This window comes from Gopherus flavomarginatus, chromosome 4, assembly GCF_025201925.1.
Source record: "Gopherus flavomarginatus isolate rGopFla2 chromosome 4, rGopFla2.mat.asm, whole genome shotgun sequence".
Taxonomy (NCBI): domain Eukaryota; kingdom Metazoa; phylum Chordata; order Testudines; family Testudinidae; genus Gopherus; species Gopherus flavomarginatus.
The window spans coordinates 210702174-210721666 of NC_066620.1; the positions used below are offsets into that span (position 1 = coordinate 210702174).

Sequence of the window (19493 nt, forward strand, 5' to 3'; positions counted from 1 at the left end):
AGATGGTTCAAAGACTGTCAAACTTTCCTTCTACCCAACTCCTCTTTTTCCCTATCCCTTGGTCCCATCCTTCCCTTAGTCATGTATGTCTTCCTTGATTTTATTACTGTTACTGAGCAGGTTATGTCTATGTGGTATTGTCCAGTTTTGCAGCTTTGGCAAGTTGTATAACTGCACAATTGCATAATTCTGTTGGAGACTGTGATGCATGCAGTACTGGAAACAAGCACAAAAAGGTAAATGACTTACACCTTGTATCTTTCATTGTCTGTTTCTTTATGAAAATATAAAATGAATCACAAATCCAACCAACAACACATAAGAACATAAGAACGGCCGTACTGGGTCAGACCAAAGGTCCATCTAGCCCAGTATCTGTCTACTGACAGTGGCCAATGCCGGGTTCACTCCCTCTCGGGCACCTAACAGGCAATGATCAAGTGATCTTTCTCCTGCCATCCATCTCCATCCTCTGACAAACATAGGCTAGAGACACCATTCCTTACCCATCCTGGCTGATAGCCATTTATGGACTTAACCACCATGAATTTATCCAGTTCTCTTTTAAACGCTGTTATAGTCCTAGCCTTTATAACCTCCTCAGGTAAGGAATTCCACAAGTTGACTGTGTGCTGCGTGAAGAAGAACTTCCTTTTATTTGTTTTAAACCTGCTGCCTATTAATTTCATTTGGTGACCCCTAGTTTTTGTATTATGGGAATAAGTAAATAACTTTTCCTTATCCACTTTCTCCACATCACTCATGATTTTATATAACTCTATCATATCCCCCCTTAGTCTCCTCTTTTCCGAGTGGAAGAGTCCTAGCCTCTTTAATCTTTCCTCATATGGGACCCTCTCCAAACCCCTAATCATTTTAGTTGTCCTTCTCTGAAACTTTTCTAGTGCCTGTATATCTTTTTTGAGGTGAGGAGACCACATCTGTACACAGTATTCGAGATGTGGCTGTATAAGGGCAATAATATATTCTCAGTCTTATTCTCTATCCCCTTTTTAATGATTCCTAACATCCTGTTTGCTTTTTTGACTGCCTCTGCACACTGTGTGGACATCTTCAGAGAACTATCCACGATGACTCCAAGATCTTCTTCCTGACTTCTTGTAGCTAAATTAGCCCCCATCACATTGTATGTATAGTTGGGGTTATTTTTTCCAATGTGCATTACTTTACATTTATCCATATTAAATTTCATTTGCCATTTTGTTGCCCAATCACTTAGTTTTGTGAGATCTTTTTGAAGTTCTTCCCAGTCTGCTTTGGTCTTAACTATCTTGAGCAGTTTTGTATCGTCTGCAAACTTTGCCACCTCACTGTTTACCCCTTTCTCCAGATAAATATGAATAAATTGAATAGGATTGGTCCTAGGACTGACCCTGGGGGAACACCACTAGTTGCCCCTATCCATTCGGAGAATTTACCGTTAATTCCTACCCTTTGTTCCCTGTCTTTTAACCAGTTCTCAATCCATGAAAGGACCTTCCCTTTTATCCCATGACAACTTAATTTACGTAACAGCCTTTGGTGAGGGATCTTGTTAAAGGCTTTCTGGAAATCTAAGTATACTATTCCACCGGATCCACCTGGTTAAGATGTAAAAAAGGGCTAATTTTCAGCATGGAAGGACGTTAGTAAAGTAGTACACCAAGGTTCCATACCATTATTATTAATATTTCCACAAGGCTGAGGCCCCACTGTGCTAGGCTCTCTACAAAGATATAGTAAATGACATTCCTTGCCCCAAAAAGCTTATAGTCTAAAAGGACCAGTGTTATTTATTACATTATTAATATCCTGGATCTAAAAGAGGGAGACTGAAAAGTCTGCAGAAAGAAAATTATTTAAATTACATAAGAATAGGAATTCTTGGAATTGGGCTATTAAAAGAGATTGTTGGAAACTTTCAAAGGACTTAACAAAAATCAACAGTCACGTTTGCCCAAGGTAGATAAATGCAGGATAATGCACGTTGGAAGGAGCAATTTTCAACTACTTCTGTGCATTAACTGGTTCTAAATTAACCGTAAGCTACTCAGGAACAAGACCTAGGTATCATACACTCAGTCAATCTACATGAGTGGCCAACAAAGCAAAAAAAGAAGTTAGGTTGTTTTAGGAAATGTTAGAGAATAATCCTGAAAACATTTTCATATCGCTGTAAATTGAAAACATGCCCTCCCCGGCATACTGCAATAGGTTCTGGTTGGTTCCTCTTCACCCACACGGGGTCTCAAACAGAACATAGCAGAAATGAGAAAGGTCCATAAAGGGGCAATGAACATTATTAGAGGCATGGAAAGACTTCTGAGAGCAGAAGAGATATGGGATTCTTTAGTTCAGCAAGGAAATAAATAAAAAGTGAGCCGATAGTCATATATAAAACAAATGAAACAGAGTAAGTAAATGAGGTACTCCGTTATATCCTCTCTCAGTATGCAAAGGGCCTGGCAGTGAAATTTTCAAAAAGCAACACATTTAAAACTGATAAAAAGGGAAATTCTTTATTCTTTGTGTAATTAGCCTGTGGTTCTCACAAAGTACTCTAAAGAACTTAGATTTGAGAAGAATTAGATATTTATATAAAGAAGAAGAATGCCCATACCTACCCTAGTCAGGATAAAAATTCATGCTGAATATCAATTTTTACCCATAGCCGTATAATCACCCAAAGTGTCTATTTTGGGGGGAATGGGAGGGAAAAGGGTGGGGCTACAACTTCCTCTAAGCAGCCAATCAATGTAAAACACAGACGGATTTTTGATCTGATCTGCTATAGCAATGCCAGTGCTGCTAGGACAGGACTCTCTTCATATGGTCTCATCCGAAATCATAGATTTCCTGCTTCTCACCTGCATGAGCAGGATGGACGAATACTAAAGTGCCTGGCCTAGTACTGGAAAAAGATGGGAGAGAGTCAAGATAAGCTGTAGGGAGCTTCCCATTTTACAATGTGCTGTTATAGGATCAGGTAACGCTGCTGTCATTCAGATTGTTACAAAAAGTGTTACCAGTAGTTAGCTACAAGGATATATATATATTTTTTTTTTCAATAAAACAGAGAAAATTAAGTTACAACAGGCTCCAAAACTGCCCCCAAAAGAGAAATAACCCATTAGGTTCAAAATCTTACAAGACAGCATTGCCTGATGAGCTGTTTGAACGTAAATTTTAGTATGTATTATATTTTACTGTGTGCAATGTGATTGGAAAAACTGGGATTTGCTCATTACTGATTAGAACAGAAAGCTAATTGCATAGTATACAAGTCTAAAATGGAACATGCTGGATATAATCCAAAATAAGGAAGGCACTATCTAGCAAGGATAACACAGCTGCTCTTGCATACAGCGGTGACCCCGAGCCCAAGCACCTGAACTTTTAAGTAGTAAAAAGCCCTTCTTGTTGTGTCTAAACTGTGACATGTCCTTTTATTCAATATGTTATATAGGTGCCTGCCCTGGAGGATCTCAGCAGCACTTCACAAATATGAACAGCAAATAATAAATTAGTTAGCCATTCCTTCCACAGGCCTCAAATGAGCCTCCGACTGGGCTTGATCCTGCAGAACTTCAAAAGACGCAAGTTAACAGCAAGACTTGAGGATCCCTCAATTGACTTCAATGAGAGTTATGGGCCCATGGCATCTTGCAGGAGGTATTCACCCTTCTCTGTATCCTGGTTATGCAGATAATTACTTTAGAGATAGGGAAAGCCAGGCCCAGAGGGGTTCTGTGACTCACCCAAGATCACACCATAAGACAGTGGCCCAAGTCTGACTGTCCGCAGGCCCCAGTTCTATCCACTTGCTCATGCTGCTTCTCCAAAATGAAGCTGAGGAACACAAGTGGAATTTCTGAGCTAACTAGTGGCATCTGTGATACTGACAAGAGACACGCGTCTGACGAAGTGGGTATTCACCCACGAAAGCTTATGCTTCAATACGTCTGTTAGTCTATAAGGTGCCACAGGACTCTTTGTCGCTATTGACAAGAGAGTGATGTTCTGTCTCTACCTGTATGTGAAGAGACTGAAAACCAGTTCCTTCCTGCTCCTTTGCCAGGCTGGGAAGGGAGGAACAAGCAGAGCCCTAAATTTAGATTCCTCTTGAACACTAGACAGGAAACAGGGTATGTCTACACTGCCCTGCAGTTTGTGTGATGGAGGGTGCAAATAGCAGAGCGCATCAAAGGGCTGCATTGCAACTCCTCCATGTGGATGCTGCAGGCATGAACTAAAAGGTTCCTACTTTGCATTAATGTAATCCTCTTTAAACAGGATTACATTAATGGTTCCTAGTTCTCATTAACGTAATCCTGTTTGAAGAGGATTACATTAATGTGAACTAAGAATCTTTTAGTTCATGCCTGCAGTGTCCACATGGGGGTGTTACAGCGCCGTACTTTGGTCCGCACTGCTATTCACACCCTTGTCACCTGATCTGCAGAGCCGTGTCAACAAGCCCTTAGATCCCCTGTGGGACCGATATCAAGGTTCTGCAACAAACCATAACTCATGGGATAAAATTAACAAAGGGAATTCTCCTATTTCACAAGCTAATAGATCTCTTTCTCCCAAGGGAAGCGGTGGGAGCCCAATGCTCTGGACAGTGACAGTAATAATGCTCATAAGCAGAATAATTTTTTTAATAATGAGCATCAGGGCAGACATCACTCACTCCTCACCATGGGACTCAAGCTTGCTTATTCTGCACGCGAGCAGATCCTGGGCGCAGAGCAGAAGGTACTGCAGTAGTCATGCCATGCAGCCAGTGCACAAAGCAACAGTGACTGCTTTTGGAGGGAAGTTGGTACAGTCCTCTTTAGCCAGTGGGATGGTCATTGTGACATGAGCCACTCCAGGTGAGCAGAATGGGTAAGAGGGGGGAACTATTGAGCTTAGTTATTTTTGATTGTTGGTATCTTCCCAAATATGTATGTGGGTTCATCTACACTCCAGTCAAAGATGTGACTGCAGCATGTGTGGACATACCCACGCTAGCTTTGATTTAGGTAGCTGAAACAACAGCAGCAGGGAAGCCACAGCAGCACGAGCTGTACAACCCTGCCTGGGACCCTGGGGATGCACTTGAGTGGTTGGCTCACGCTGCTGCAGCTTCACTGCTATTGTTATTTGAGCTAGCTTGGGTATGTCTGTGTGGTACAGTCATACCTGTGACTGAAGTGTAGCGTAGACACGCCCTGTGTGAGTCTCCCAGGCATACAGCTCAAATCCCTTCTTCTGCTTCCTCATCAGGTATAAACTCCTCATCCTCATCTCCATCCCCCTCTTCTACTCTCTGCTTTACACTTCTTTCATGCAGTCCCTGTAAGCCTGGAAAGGCATGCTTACGTTTACTGGCCAGTTGAAAGTCAGGCTCTCTCCCTTCCCCACTGTAATGTAGAAATAATGAGGGGGGGATGGGACAGGAAAGAGGGAAGAAACAAAAATAACCCAAAGCAGAACGATGAAGCTACCTGGACCATCCCTCTGCCACTGATGGGCTGTCCCTGCAAATTTTTTTATTTTTATTTGGGGAGCGGGGGGAGGGAGAAGAGGCAGCTGGGTGTGGAAGAATGAGCAATGGTTGCAGAGTCTGGAAGTCTAATCCCAGCTCTATTGCCAATTCACTTTGTGGCCCTGAACAAGTCGTTTCACGCTTGACTCAGTTTCCTATCTGTAAAATGGGGATACTATTTACCTACACCTCTGAAGGGCTGTGAAGATTAGTTAGTTAATGTTTGTGCAGTGCTTTGAACTTGTACATGCCAAGTATTTTTTAATGTCTAGACTGATTTAACCAGATCCTAGTCTAGGTCTTTGTCTAGCATAGGTTGATTTAACTATATCCTTAAAGAAAGACAGCACATAAAGAACAAAGCCAACGCAGAAATAAAACCTAAAACCGAAAACCTCAAAACCTTATTACTTAGCAATCCATAAATAAATAATGCCATATACACATTAATTGCATTGCTCAATTAATATAATAAAATAATAATAATAATAATAATAATAAAAAATGGAGATATACCTATCTCCTAGAACTGGAAGGGACCTCGAAAGGTCATCGAGTTCAGCCCCCTGCCTTCACTAGCAGGACCAAGTATGGATTTTTGCCCCAGATCCCTAAGTGGCCCTCTCAAGGATTGAACTCACAACCCTGGGTTTAGCAGGCCAATGCTCAAACAAGCATGTTCCCACTTCATAGAATTGTTGTCAAAAGAAAACACTGCCCCTCCAAACCGACAATGGAATGCATACTTGTATAAAGGAGGTCGTTTTGAAAAGGCCTCTACAGAATGCCTTGAAATGGGTATGCCCACCCAAGCTGATTCGGCTGCCACCACTAGATGGCACAGCATTAATGAAAAGCCTGCAAAAGAAGGGAAACTGAGTTCTGATGTATATAATTAGAGGGAAAAGCACAGTCGTGTGTTAAAAAAAAAAGCAGAAATGGTTTTTATATATATATCCACCCCTCAGGGAATTTTCAGTCTGACAGTTCTAATGAGAGAGGCTTAAAAAAACAAGGGTGATTTTGATACTGTGGAAAGAATCTTTGGGACTAGATGTAATAGAGAAAAACACAAACCTGCACAAGAAACAGACTTTCACGCCTAACCTCAGGTTCCACCAAAACGATTACTATAATCTTAGCTTTGTTCCCAAAAGGAGGGTGAACCATACACCACCACCACACATTAAACTCAGCATATTTCATGAGCAGCAGGCTAGAGAAGAGAACGTTCCCTGCAGGTCAAGGTTGATATCACTGGCAAGGCAGCATGAAGGAGCTCGCATTGCAGTTGTCTGAACCACACCTCGTTTGCAGTTAAATATAGAACTTCACTTTCCGGAACTATTGCTCCTCTTAACCTTCAGAGCATAAATATTCAGAAAGAAATTTAAAGAAAAAAAAGAAAGACAGACCGTCTAAATCTATTGTCCGAAACCCAAGCCTAACAGCTAATCAACTGTCCTGGGAGAAATTCCAAAAAGTAGCAAAGCCAGGAGAATTGAATTATAGAACCCACAAGCAGCATTCTGGAAATCCAGAATAAACTGATTAGACCCTTTGATACACATGCACTGTATATAACACAGCTTGAAAGTACACGCACAGGGCCTGATTCTGATCTCACATAAACCAGTTTGACACCAAGTGTACCTCCACAAGAGTTACAGCTGATCTACACAAATCAAAACCAGGAAGGCTGCCAAATGAAACCATCACGTTCCTTATGCAGTTCAAGAGCCATATCCAGAGTGGTGCTGAACACCCATAACACCCATTCAATGCGGCAGAGGTACTAAATATGTGATTGCAGGATCCTTTGTATACACAGAAACAAACAAGCAAAAGGGGTGTGGAAGGGACAGTTCCGGGTGTGTCTCTGATGAAATTAATAAACATGGCATGTCGGCTGATCCTCGTAATTCAACTATACTACACATCTGTGACAAAAGACACATTTATCTTTGGCACAGCAGTCAGCCAACCAGTGCTCACTTTAACTGTGCAAAAGCGACTTCACACTGTCATTCCTGGGGCAAATGGAGATGATGCATTTGGTTAAGGGGACACACCGGGTCACTGGAGCCACGCTGCACTTTTTAAAAAAGCATGTCTTGCCCTTGGCCATGAATTGGTTGTCCTAGCCCACAGCAGAGTTAACTCAAACAACAAAGAGTGTACAGGTGAAGAAAACTACACAGTAATGCTCATACAAATCTCACATGTAAAGCTAAAAGCATCCAAGAAAAGCCCACTTAAAAGCAGCCTCTATGCGCTCAATTGGACACACGAACAGCACTTTAGTGTTCTCCATGAGTGGCACATCAGAACTACTGGGTGCTAGGAGGACACAAAACAATGGAACATATATGTAATAGGGTAAGGAAAATCCTTTGGTCTAGTGAGTTGGGCCAACTGCCTCCACTAGCAGCCAAATCCTAGAGATGAAGAAGAAAGCCACCAGTGTAAAGCAACTAGATCATTGTGCAATCTTAAACGCTATAAACAGAAGCAGAAAAATCCCTTCCTGTTCCCAGTGGTGATCAGCACTGGCCGGGCATCAGGAAACCTGCTTGTGTAAGCATGTATTACGAGTCATAAAATTGGTGGGCCTGGGACTGTGGTAACATGTAAGTGTATCCTGTATGCAACATCCCTGGTCTCCTACTCAGGTGTCTCCCTAGCTTTAGGCAATGTATTTGGACATATCAGTGATTAGTGTTTGTTTACAAAACCCCTTGCTACACTCAGCAGCGCCTAGAGTCAGGATCAGGGCACCATCGCAGTACACACTGTATAACCACACAGCAAAAGACAATCCCTGCCCCGAAGAGCTTACAATCAGAGACAAGATGCAAGGAATGAGCATGGCAAACAAAGGAAAGAAGGCAAGGAAGAAGGGGAAAACAACAATGAAAATAAGATCAAGTGGTTACCCAGATATCCTACTGCACAAGGTGGTGGTTTCTGATAGTTTAAACAAGGGGTAGGAAACCTATGGCACGCGTGCTGCCTTTCACTGATTTTCAGTGGCACTCACACTGCCTGGGTCCTGGCCACCGGTCCAGGGGGATCTGCATTTTAATTTAATTTTAAATGAAGCTTATTAAACATTTTAAAAACCTTATTTACTTTACATACAGCAACAGTTTAGTAATATATTAGAGACTTACAGAAAGAGATCTTCTAAAAACGTTAACATGTGTTACTGGCACTCGAAACCTTAAATCAGAGTGAATAAATGAAGACTCGGCACAGCACTTCTGAAAGGTTGCTGACACCTGGTTTAAACAAACCAATTTTAACATTTCCTCTAATACACAAAATTGTCCCTCCCTTACTGAGGTACAGCCAAACCATTACAAACTGATTTCTTGTAGGGGTCAGAGCGGAGGTGAGTCTTGAGGAGGGATCTGAAGGAGAAGAGGGTAGTGTTTAGCATTGTCTTTTTGTTCTTTGTACAGTACCTAGCACAATGGCGTCTTGATGCAGAGCTAGGGCTCCTGGGTGCTACAGTCATACAAAACAACATAATAATCATTGCAATGTGGGGAGGGAAGGCATGTTTTCGTGCCCCAAAGAGCTTCAATTCTAAATCAGAGAGACCGTACAGTACAGACACAGTGAATTAAAGGTCCAAGTCTCAAAGTGGTGCAGAACTGCAATACTTTGCTGTCACTTCCCAAATATCACCTTGCAGAGGGGACACTTGGTTCTAAAAGTACTTCACAACTTTTTGTTTTAATGCTAAACTTCTGACCCATTATATTTAAGGGACAAAGTAAGGAACGAGGAAGAGAAAGGAAGAGGAAAACACCATTGGAGTGACTCTCCTATGGGTCTCACACTATACTAACTACTTGCTTAGTTAGTGCAAACCCCGCTGAAGGTAGGGTGACCAGACAGCAAGTGTGAAAAATCAGGACAGGGGCAGGGGTGGTAGTGGTGGTGGGTAATAGGAGCCTATATAAGACAAAGCCCCAAATATTAGGACTGTCCCTATAAAATTGGGACATCTGGTCACCCTAGCTGAAGGCTACGGGACTCTGCACTGATGCAAGGCTCTGCAGTATTAGCTTCCAATAAAGGATGGGGCCTTCCATTACACAGACTCTTCAGGGCAGGCACAGGTTTATCATTTAAGAGAAGCATTTACGAGGAACAGATTTAACAAACCACAGTGGTGGAGTGTCAAGAGAAGAGTTGGAGATAATTGCTATTTACTGACCCCAAGACTGCAAAGCCTCACTTGTGTGGATTGTCTCATTACTTCACCCAGAACATCCCTGTGAGTAAAACACGTTTGCTTGAGGAAGGGTGGCAGCATTGGGCCCCAAAGGTATTTAACATTTGTGGTCTCAGCAGCAGTAAAAGCAGGCTGTCTCCTGCTACCAACTCCTGTGACGTGACAGAGCCTAGTGTCTGAGTGAAGGAAAGGAGAAGTGCTTCATACAGTGGAAGTGCACTCACAAATAGAGAGCACATATTTCAGAACCTGCAAGTGGCTGAGAGCCTCCATCTCCCCAGATTTCTTTAGGAGCTGAAAGTGTTGATCCCCTCCTGGAGGTGCACAACCACTTTGCAGGATCAGGCCCTTGCTATGTCAGAGTTAGGAGGCAGGTGTAGTAAGTGAAGGCCCTGATAAAGGCCCAGTATGAGGCCTGAGGCCTAAACTAAAGTAATGTCAAGACTTAGCTAGAAAGCAAAGTCAAGCTGTGAGCTGAAGGCCAGCTCAGTTCACAGATGCTGGCAAGGAAAGGGCTGATATTGCATAAACATATATTCACCTAGCATACCGAAGTATAAACATGGTACCAGAACACCTTATATTGGAACATTCCACAGATAAGAAAGAACAGGCCGACCCATCCCAATGAAAGGGGCACAAGGGTAATATGATGGATAGAGTTGTTTTGATCGAACCAACATGTACAAGGTGAGAGGCGGCACCTTACTACGTAGAGAGGTTGTACCTTGCTACGTAGAAGGGTTGTACCTCAATACGTCAGAAGTGATGTGTAACTTGTTTGTACCTGTGTATAAAAATGTATCCCTGGGGCGATGTCTTTGTCCGGCCTAGGGGGCAGCGGAAAGTCCCGCCACTGACTGAGCCGGGTCCATTGCCAAGAGGCACTTTCTCGTAGTATGCCCTGTAGAGTAACAATCTGGAGGGAACTGCAATTGTGTTCGAGATCGCAATAAACCTGGCCGACGTGCCTTCGTACCTTATTAGACTCTGTGGTCATTGGGGGTTCTCTTCGGGTCTGCTGTGTCAGCTATCTGCAGAGCTGGGGCAGCACAAGAGGGAACACGCGCGCAGCCGAGTGATACCAACAGAGAGAGAGCAGAGCACCACACCGGTAGCATCTGACAACACCACACCTCTGACAACAGCAGGCATCAATGCGCATTGGAGAGAATAAAGCCCTATGTGAATTTTTGAACGCCATATAGTTTGGAGGCATGATTGTGGCCCTCACCAAGTGATCTGCTGGGTATGCAAATGCCATCGATACTATAGCGATGAGCGTGACGTGCATGAATAGTTTGATTATTGCCAGTGCACTAGGCGCTTCAGCTGCCTTTATGAAAAGGAGCTGAACCGCTCCTTATTGCAACATCTCCATAACACGTGTATCCTATTCTACTCCCCAGGGATGAGCTGGAAGATGGCATGAAAAGCACCTACAGCTTTTGACTTTCATGGTCTATGTAATCTCTTGTGCTTACAGGTTAAAATTCTGGGGCGTTTAATATTTTATTATTTACAATCCCTTAATCTTCCCTATGTTCTAGAACACGTCTAGCAGGAAAATACTACACACAACAGCCCAAATGCTGCATAGTAGACAGGCTTGGATATGGAGGTATTTGTCCAAACCCAGCAACATCTGCAGGATCTTGTGCCCTAACTGCAGATCCTCTTCTCAAAAGGGTTTGGGCCTGTTGCTGTATGGAGCTTCCAGATTCCCCTCTGGCTGTCAGCACAAGGTGCTCACAGACAGCGCATTACCAGGGACTAGCATAATGCCCGGTGAACGCCACACTCCAAAGTTGGAAGAACATTGAATGGGGGGAAAACATTGCCTCCCAGCAATTTAGCCTTTACAAGGAATAAGCACTTACCCCTACATGGTCACTCTGTACACGCTGGGCCTTTCCCAGCTGCCAATTTAGGCACTAGAGAGATTCTGAAGTGAGCAGAGGGCAAGTACAAAAGCAACGCGTGCAGGCAGCAGGCAGACCTTGCTAGGAGAGTGATTAATTTCTGAAAGGCTGAGAAGCTGGGAGTTCTAACGAGCACTTGCTACTCTGCTAATGTATTTGAATGGATCTACCTTGCCCTATACTGTTGCCTGCCAACATCCAGGGCTGTAACAGGCTTCTGGGCAGGGAATTTGTTACTTATCAGGCAAAGCTCACTTACACAGCACTGTAAATGGACAGGGTGCTGTACAAATGCCAGCATAAAATAAGATATTAGTTTTATCTGTTTGAGGTAGGATCTGCAAAACAGAAAGAGATGCACAATACAAAGCAAAGATCATTCGCAAAGCAAAGACTCCCATCTAGACAGAGTCTGAATTAGCTAGAATGAAAGCTCCCTGGAAAGCTAAGGAAGAGCTGAATAACAAAGACCTGGAAGAATCCACAAACTGAACCAAGGGCAAGGCCTCCCAAGAGCTATAAAGAATGTTCAGCAGGATCAAGAGGACTATGGGATGTAAAAGCTTTACATGAAATGGGGTGTAATACTTCCTCCTAGTTCTCTGAAGGAAAAAACATGTCCAGATAGCTAATTGGCTTGCACACTACTGAAGCACACTCACGGTAAAGCAGTTGTTACTCATCAGAGCAGGGACAAATAGTATCTCAATCTATTTCTATTTAATGCACATCAAGGCCTTGGCAACCCCAAGGAGATACATACCTTTCCATAACTGCCAGGCACTCCTTTCTCCATGTGAACCGACTGCCTCGCCGTAGTCTGAAGGTCCCAGAGGTAGCTGTGACTGGGGGAGGCGTCTGTCTCCATTCTGGCTCTTCTACTGGGATTGGAGCAGGTCTCATACTTAACGTAGCCCCTAAAAACAAGAATAAATACTGTGTTTCCTAATGAACTGTAAATCTTGCTTCTCTTCGCAGTCCTGCTAATAAAGAAACAACTGACTGGGGAAGCCATTTAAGCCAAAGATAAAACACTACCAACGAACACATTAAAGACACATGAGGCCAGATTGTGTCCTCACACAGGCAAGAATCAGCAATTACCCTGTTGAAATCAATAGAGTTAAACTGGTCTAAGTCAGAGGAGAATCAAGCATGGAGTCTTCATTATACCCACTTTGGAAGAGGCGATTTGCCCTCATCAGGATGACCAGCTTCATACAGAAATGTCTGAGCTACACTCAGCTGGGACCCATTCCGGCTTTGCTTTGTGTTCTTGTCATGAACATAAGAATGGCCATAGCGAGTCAGGACAAAAGTCCATCTAGCCCAGTATCCTGACTTCTGACAGTATATTGAAGTTAGGCTTACCAGCCTGTAATTGCTGAGATTGCCTCTGGTGCCTTTTTTAAAGATTGGTGTCACATTAGCTATCGTCCCGTCATGTGGTACAGAAGCTGATTTAAATGATAAGTCACATACCACAGTTAGTTCTGGAATTTCACATTTGAGTTCCTTCAGAACTCTTGGGTGATACCATCTGGTCCTGGCGACATATTACTGGTTAATTTATCAATTTGTTCCAAAACCTTCTCTAATGACACCTCAATCTGGGACAGTTCCTCAGTTTTGTCACCTAAAAAGGAGGACTCAGGTTTGGGAATCTCCTTCACACCCTCAGTCGTGAAGATCGATGCAAACAATTTATTTAGTTTTTCCGCAATGGTAGGGTAACCAGACGTCCTGTTTTTAAAGAGACAGCCCTCTATTTAAGCCCTCCTGCAGGTGTCATGACTTTTTCTTAAAAATGGGCAAATTGTCCTGTATTTTCTGTCTTCTTCCCCTCAGTACCAATGGGGGGGGGGATGTCTTACTGAGGGGGTCCTGCTGCTGGCCGGATGCTTACTTGCCAGCCACCGGCCCACCAGCAGTGAGTGGGGGGTCCACTGGCCAACAATGGGGGTGGGTGTGCAATGCTGGTGGCAGGGAGAAGATGCAGCGCACGGGCCTGGTCGCACCCCGTGCTGGTCTGCCAGCAGAGCTCCCACTGCGTGCTGGCTCTTGGGCAGCATGGCCCTGCCCCATTTCTGGCCGGCACTGGCTACGCGCTGCAGTAGCTGGTGTGTGTGGGTAGGCGCCAGACGGCGGCCAGTTACATGTCACCTCTGCTGCCCACCTATTGGCCCTTTATGTGCTCTCTGTCCTCTCCCTGCTTTGCCCCCGTCCAGCTCCGCTGCTCTACCACATCACCCCCCACAGAGGGCATCCCACACCCAGCACTGTGGGGAGAACCAGTCCCTGATCAGAGTGCTTAGATCACCAACAGCCTGGACAGCACTGCCTCTGACTGGGCCGGTGCCCCGGGAAAGCCCAAGATCTTCCAGCCCGAGACGCTGGCCAGGAGGAGCCGAGCCGAGCCCTGCATGTGCCAAAGCCCCGCATAGTGCTTCGTCCCCCCTGACCCGGCCTGGAAGCAGCTCCTATCCCTTTCCTCCTGCAGTGCTGAAAGGATGCTGCTGCCTACATTCTGGGGTGAACTCTGGCATAAATCTGGGGAGGGGTGGCATGTGACCTTGCCCCTCCCCTGCCCCCCCAGCCCCTCCGTGTTGCCTCGGGAAGACACGGCACAAGGTACCAGGGGAGGTGGGTCCGTCCCGGGGGCCCAGCCAGGCATGGAGGGCGGAGAGCGCCAGGCAGGGTCAGTCGGTCACCCCTCCGTGTGAGAGAGGTGTATGGGAGTGTGTGTGGATAGGGGTGTGTTTGTTACCCCTCACAGTGTGAAACCTAGAAACTTAAAGATAAGAAGGTAAATAAAATAATCCAGCTACGCAGTATTTCTTTTTAACAGGGGCTCAGTCAACTTGATGTTAATTTGAATGTTGGTACTGCATAGTTCTGATTGATTGACGTTGAACTCACTTGAACTCCAGTAATTTTACCAGGTGTCTCGTATTCAGAATAGGAAAATATGGTCACCCTAGGCAATGGCCATATCCCCCTTCACTGCTTCTTTAGTATCGTGACCACCTAGTGGCTCCATTGGTTATTTAGCAGGCTTCCTGCTTCTGACGTATCTTAAAAAAAAGTTATGCCATTACTTTTTGAGTCTTTGGTTAGATGTTCTTCAAATTCTTTTTTGGCCTTCCTAATGATATTTGTACACTTGACTTGCCAGAGTTTATGCTCCTTTCAATTTTCCTCAATAGGATTTAACTTCCACTTTGTAAAGGATACTTTTTTGTCTCTCTCTGCTTCTTTTACTTTGTTGTTTAGCCACGGCGGCACTCTTTTGGTTCTCTCACTATGTTTTTTAATTTGGGATACACATGTAATTTGGGCATCCATTGTGGTGTCTTTAAAAAGTTTCTATGCAGCTTGTAAGGATTTCACTTTTGGCACGGTGCATTTTAATTTCTGTTTAACTAACTTCATTTTTGTGTAGTTCCTCTTTCTGAAATTAAATGCTACCATGGTGGGCTGCTTTGGTGTTTCCCCAAAACAGGGATATTAAACTGTATTATGTTATGGTCACTATTAGCAAGCCATTCAGCTATATTCACCTCTTGGACCAGATCCTGTGCTCCATTTGGGACTAAATCAAGAATTGTCTCTCCTCTTGTGAGTTCCAGGACTAGCTGCTCCAAGAAGCAGTCATTTAAGCTCTCAGGAAACTTTGTCTCTACTTCCCGTCCTGAGGTGACATGTACCCAGTCAATATGGGGATAGTTGAAATCTCCCATTACTATTGAGTTTTTTATTTTTATAGCCTCGCTAATCTCCCTGAGCATTTCACAGTCACTATCAGCATCCTGGTCAAGTGGTCAGTCAGCGGCGTATTATCGCCTAGGCCAACAAATTTGCCAGGGTGGCAAATTTGCTCGTGACCTCTCCCCAACTCCGCCTCTTCCCCAAATCTTTGGCCCTCCTCCTCCTCCAGGCGCAACGTGCTTCCCTCCATCCACCTCCCTCCCAGGCTTGCCACACGAAAACTCTGGGAGGGAGGGAGAAGCGAGTAGCGGTGCACTTGGAGGAGGCAGAGCAGAGGTGAGGTGGGGCCCGCGGACACAGGGAGTAACCGGGGGGGGCCGGGAACCGCTGCCCACCCCAGCTCACCTCCGCTCCACCACCATCCCCTAAGCGCCACAACTCCCCTTCTCCCCCATCCCTCCCAGGCTAGCTGCGCAAAAGCACTGGGAGGGAGAAGCAAGTAGTGGCACGATCAGAGGAGGTGGAACAAAAGTGAGTTGGGGCCAGCGGGCGTGGCAAATGACTAAGGGAGGGGAGCAGGGAACCACTCTCTGCCCCAGCTCACCTCCACTCCATCGCTGCCATCCCCCATAGCGCCACAACTCCCCCTCTCCCCCCTCCCTCCCAGACTTACGGCGGGGGAGCAGAGGTGAGCTGGCAGAGGGGGAGCGGTGGCAATTTTTTGAGGGCCTAGAGGCGCCAAATTTGTTAATCCGACACTGTGGTCAGTAATATATCCCTACTGCTATATTCTTATTACTCAAGCGTGGAATCACTATCCATGGAGATTCTATGGTACAGTTTGGTTCATTTAAGATTTTTACTTCATTTGACTCTACACTTTTTTCCCCACATATAGTGCCCCTCCTTGACCAGGTCTGTCCTTTTGATATATTTTGTACCCTGGTATTACAGTGTCTCATTGATTATCCTTATCCACCAAGTATATCAATATCCTCATTTAATACGAAGCACTCTAGTTCACCCATCTTATTCTTTAGACTTCCAGCATTGGTATATAAGCACTTAGAAATGATCACTTTTTAGCTGTCTGCCAGTATGTAATAGAGTGAAAGGGGTGAAGAACCTCACATGGCTTAACCCTAGCAATGCTTGCCCTACATACTGTTAATGAGTGGAGAACTCATTACCAGCTTTGGCTGTATCAACTGCCTAATGACTATTTTCCTTACTGAGGATCAGCACTCTGAGAAGGGTGGAAGTCTCTTGAAGAGTTAAAACTTTCTCCTGGGTAATTTCAGTAGTAAGTAAAGCACATCCCTGTTAGTCTTGCGCACACGAGGGCGGTGTCTGGGGAAGTTCCCTCAGCCCTACATGCAGTAGCGCTGTCTTTCTCCCCCCCACCCCCCCGATGCTGTAGTTTATTGCTGTGCAAAATATTTACCCAGTTAAATGTGACACCATCAGCTGGTTGCACCATCATTTCAAAGTAGGATTTTGGCCAACTTTTACCAATGCTGGTGCACGAATTTGTACATTCTAATGTTTCCGAAAAGTATCTGACAGACACAGCCCTTCAAAACACAGAATTAATGGGTCAGCAAGAGTGGGGAAATACTAGCGGACCCCCCTCCAAGTGTCTTACTAACAAACCTCCCCCTGACCAGGAGCTGGGAGAGCAGAAGCTCCCTCCATCTGCTCATAAGCAGGCAATTGGTTAGCAGTGTTGTCTCAGAAATCAGATAAAAATGAAAGAGGGCATTTCAGTGATGCTTAGCATCAAGGTAACAGCTGCAGAGAAATGATATTATGTTAGTGTGTCTAAAATATTTCTTAGGTAAAGGAGAAAAAAATGAATAATTTTTTTTAGAGCATAAATCTGCTTCCATGTAAATCAGGCGTTGATGTATTTACTTACTGAGTATAAAATGCCTTTCTGTTTTGTTTTGTTTTGGGTAGTGATAGTCTTGGTGGTCATTTCACCCATTTCTCTTTTCCATGGGGCAATATCAGTAAGAGCAGCATCCTGAAGTTGGCAGACACTGGAGAAACGTTTTGAGAACTGGGGATGAATATAGGCCACCACCTCAACACATGCACATGAGATCTGGCACAAGGAAAACCACACAGGAGCATCAGGTGCTTGGATCTCAACAGGTGATAGGGGAAGTGCTGTTCAGCATAAGCACTGCTGGCATGATCGTTGGTGAAGGAATCTGAGAGAGTTTCTCCTCTGAGCCCTTTGGTCACTTGTTCTTTTAACCTGCTGCCTCAAAGGATCACTCTGATGTTCTGCCCACCCAGCTCTGCTTTTATAGTTTCTCTAAAACAAAGGCACAGCATGTTCCATACTAAGGGCCAGATTCTTCAATTATACCAATGCACCTCTGCATGCAGATCTAGTTTACCTGTACAGTTATGGGTGTATACAAAAGCCTATGACAGATCACAAGATCTGGCCCTGAAACCAGCAGATTTTTAAAAGAAGGGATACTGCTATGTTTTTGGCTGAGTAGAGCCACAAAGTTGGGCAGCAATTAAGTAAAAGCTCTGAGAACTGTGCCTTGGTATATACATCAAAAGGTGAGGAGCTCTGTACATGAAGAGAGATAAATTGTGTGGGATAAAGTGTGGGGAAGCCCTATCCATAGAGCATATAGGATTAGCATCTCCTACTGTCATCCAGTGCCAGATGTGACCTTGCAATGAAATGGATGGGACTAACTGGTTCACTGGAAGGACCATATCTAGGTATCAGGGAGGAGTTCAGTCTCCATCGCCCTTTCAGTGTTTGGCCTTTGTGCTGAAATTGCCAGCTAGGTTACCAGTTTATTTGTTGTTCCCTTTCCCCTAATCACCATCTTCTTGTGTGTCTGTCCTTAGACTGAGAACTCCTGGGGGCAGGGACCATGTCCTCTTTCCACAGAGTTTAAAACCAGAAAGAACAACTGGATCATTGATTCTGACTGCCTGTAAATTTCACCCTGATGCCCTTATGCTGATCCCAATGACTTTAGTTAGATTAAAGAATTTCAGTCCTCAAGAGACTAAACTATTCCATGCCACTGGCAGAGAACAGGAGAGACCAATGTGTCACTAATGTCTGGGGTTCCAGCAACAGTAAGGAATTGATTAGGTGAGAGATGCCCAGATGATCCTAGCAGGCGATCTATGCCCTATGCTGCAGAGAAAGGCAAAATGCCCTTAAGGCTCCTGACAATCTGACCTGGGGGAAATATCCTTCCTGAGCCCAAATTTGGTGATCAGTTTGGTGATTTGAAACTGCAACCTAGGCTCCCTGCAGTTTAACAGACAAGCCTATCATTTGGGTATAAGCTCTTCAGCGCAGGGATCTGTTTTCTGTGAAACGCTTAGCACACTTGATGCACTTGAAGAACAATCATACCATCGCGGCCCCAATACAAAGCTCCTGGGATAGCCAGCATCTTACTTTTTCCATAAGCTTTTATTTTAGAGCCAGACAAGGGCTCCCATGACATTAAATTTATGGAAAAATGCTACATGTTGCTGACAACTGCCTCTCTTCAACCTGGCAGCACACACAGCCTTGTCCAAGACGACTATTACTGCCTTCCTATTAATTAATTGGCAGGAAGGAAAAAAAACAACAGCTTAAACGTGGGCAATCAGACCCCACATTGTAGTCTTAACACAACATTTCTACAGCTTGCCCGGCTCTGTCACAGCCCAGACAGAGAGAAGGTGCCCAGGTTACTAAGCCATGAACATCTCACATTGCCCCCTGCTCCCAATCAATCTATTAAGGCCAACCTTAATCTTTTTATTTCAAAACATGGGCACGGGAAGATTTGTTTGAACAATGCAAGATTTCACTGATGCAGTAATGCTTAAATTTGATTCCAAAACACATTTATAAAGTGCCAAACAGGTGTTCAGCCCTTCACAAAACACGACGCAGTCCCTTCCCCCAAAATGCCCCATCTCATTAAAAAAAGCATCACTGTTAATTAGATTAAATAAAAGACATTCCAATGTCAACTGATCTTAATATTTTGCACTGATTATTTCTTTACACAAAATCTGCCTTCACCCTGATCTGCAA

General features: G+C 44.4%; 1 protein-coding gene across 13 annotated transcripts in view; it reads right to left on the reverse strand.

Annotated features, from left to right (window-relative positions):
- The window catches only part of HMBOX1 (homeobox containing 1), a 102593-nt gene that overhangs the window by 43921 nt on the left and 39179 nt on the right, over positions 1 to 19493 (reverse strand). For all 13 annotated transcript variants that reach the window (XR_007773781.1, XM_050948878.1, XM_050948873.1 and 10 more), the window contains one exon: positions 12465 to 12618. Coding sequence is in view for 12 of the 13 variants with exons in the window: in XM_050948878.1 (XP_050804835.1) it covers positions 12465 to 12618 (154 nt within the window). In the remaining variant the exon portion in view is untranslated. The remainder of the gene's footprint in view (positions 1 to 12464; positions 12619 to 19493) is intronic.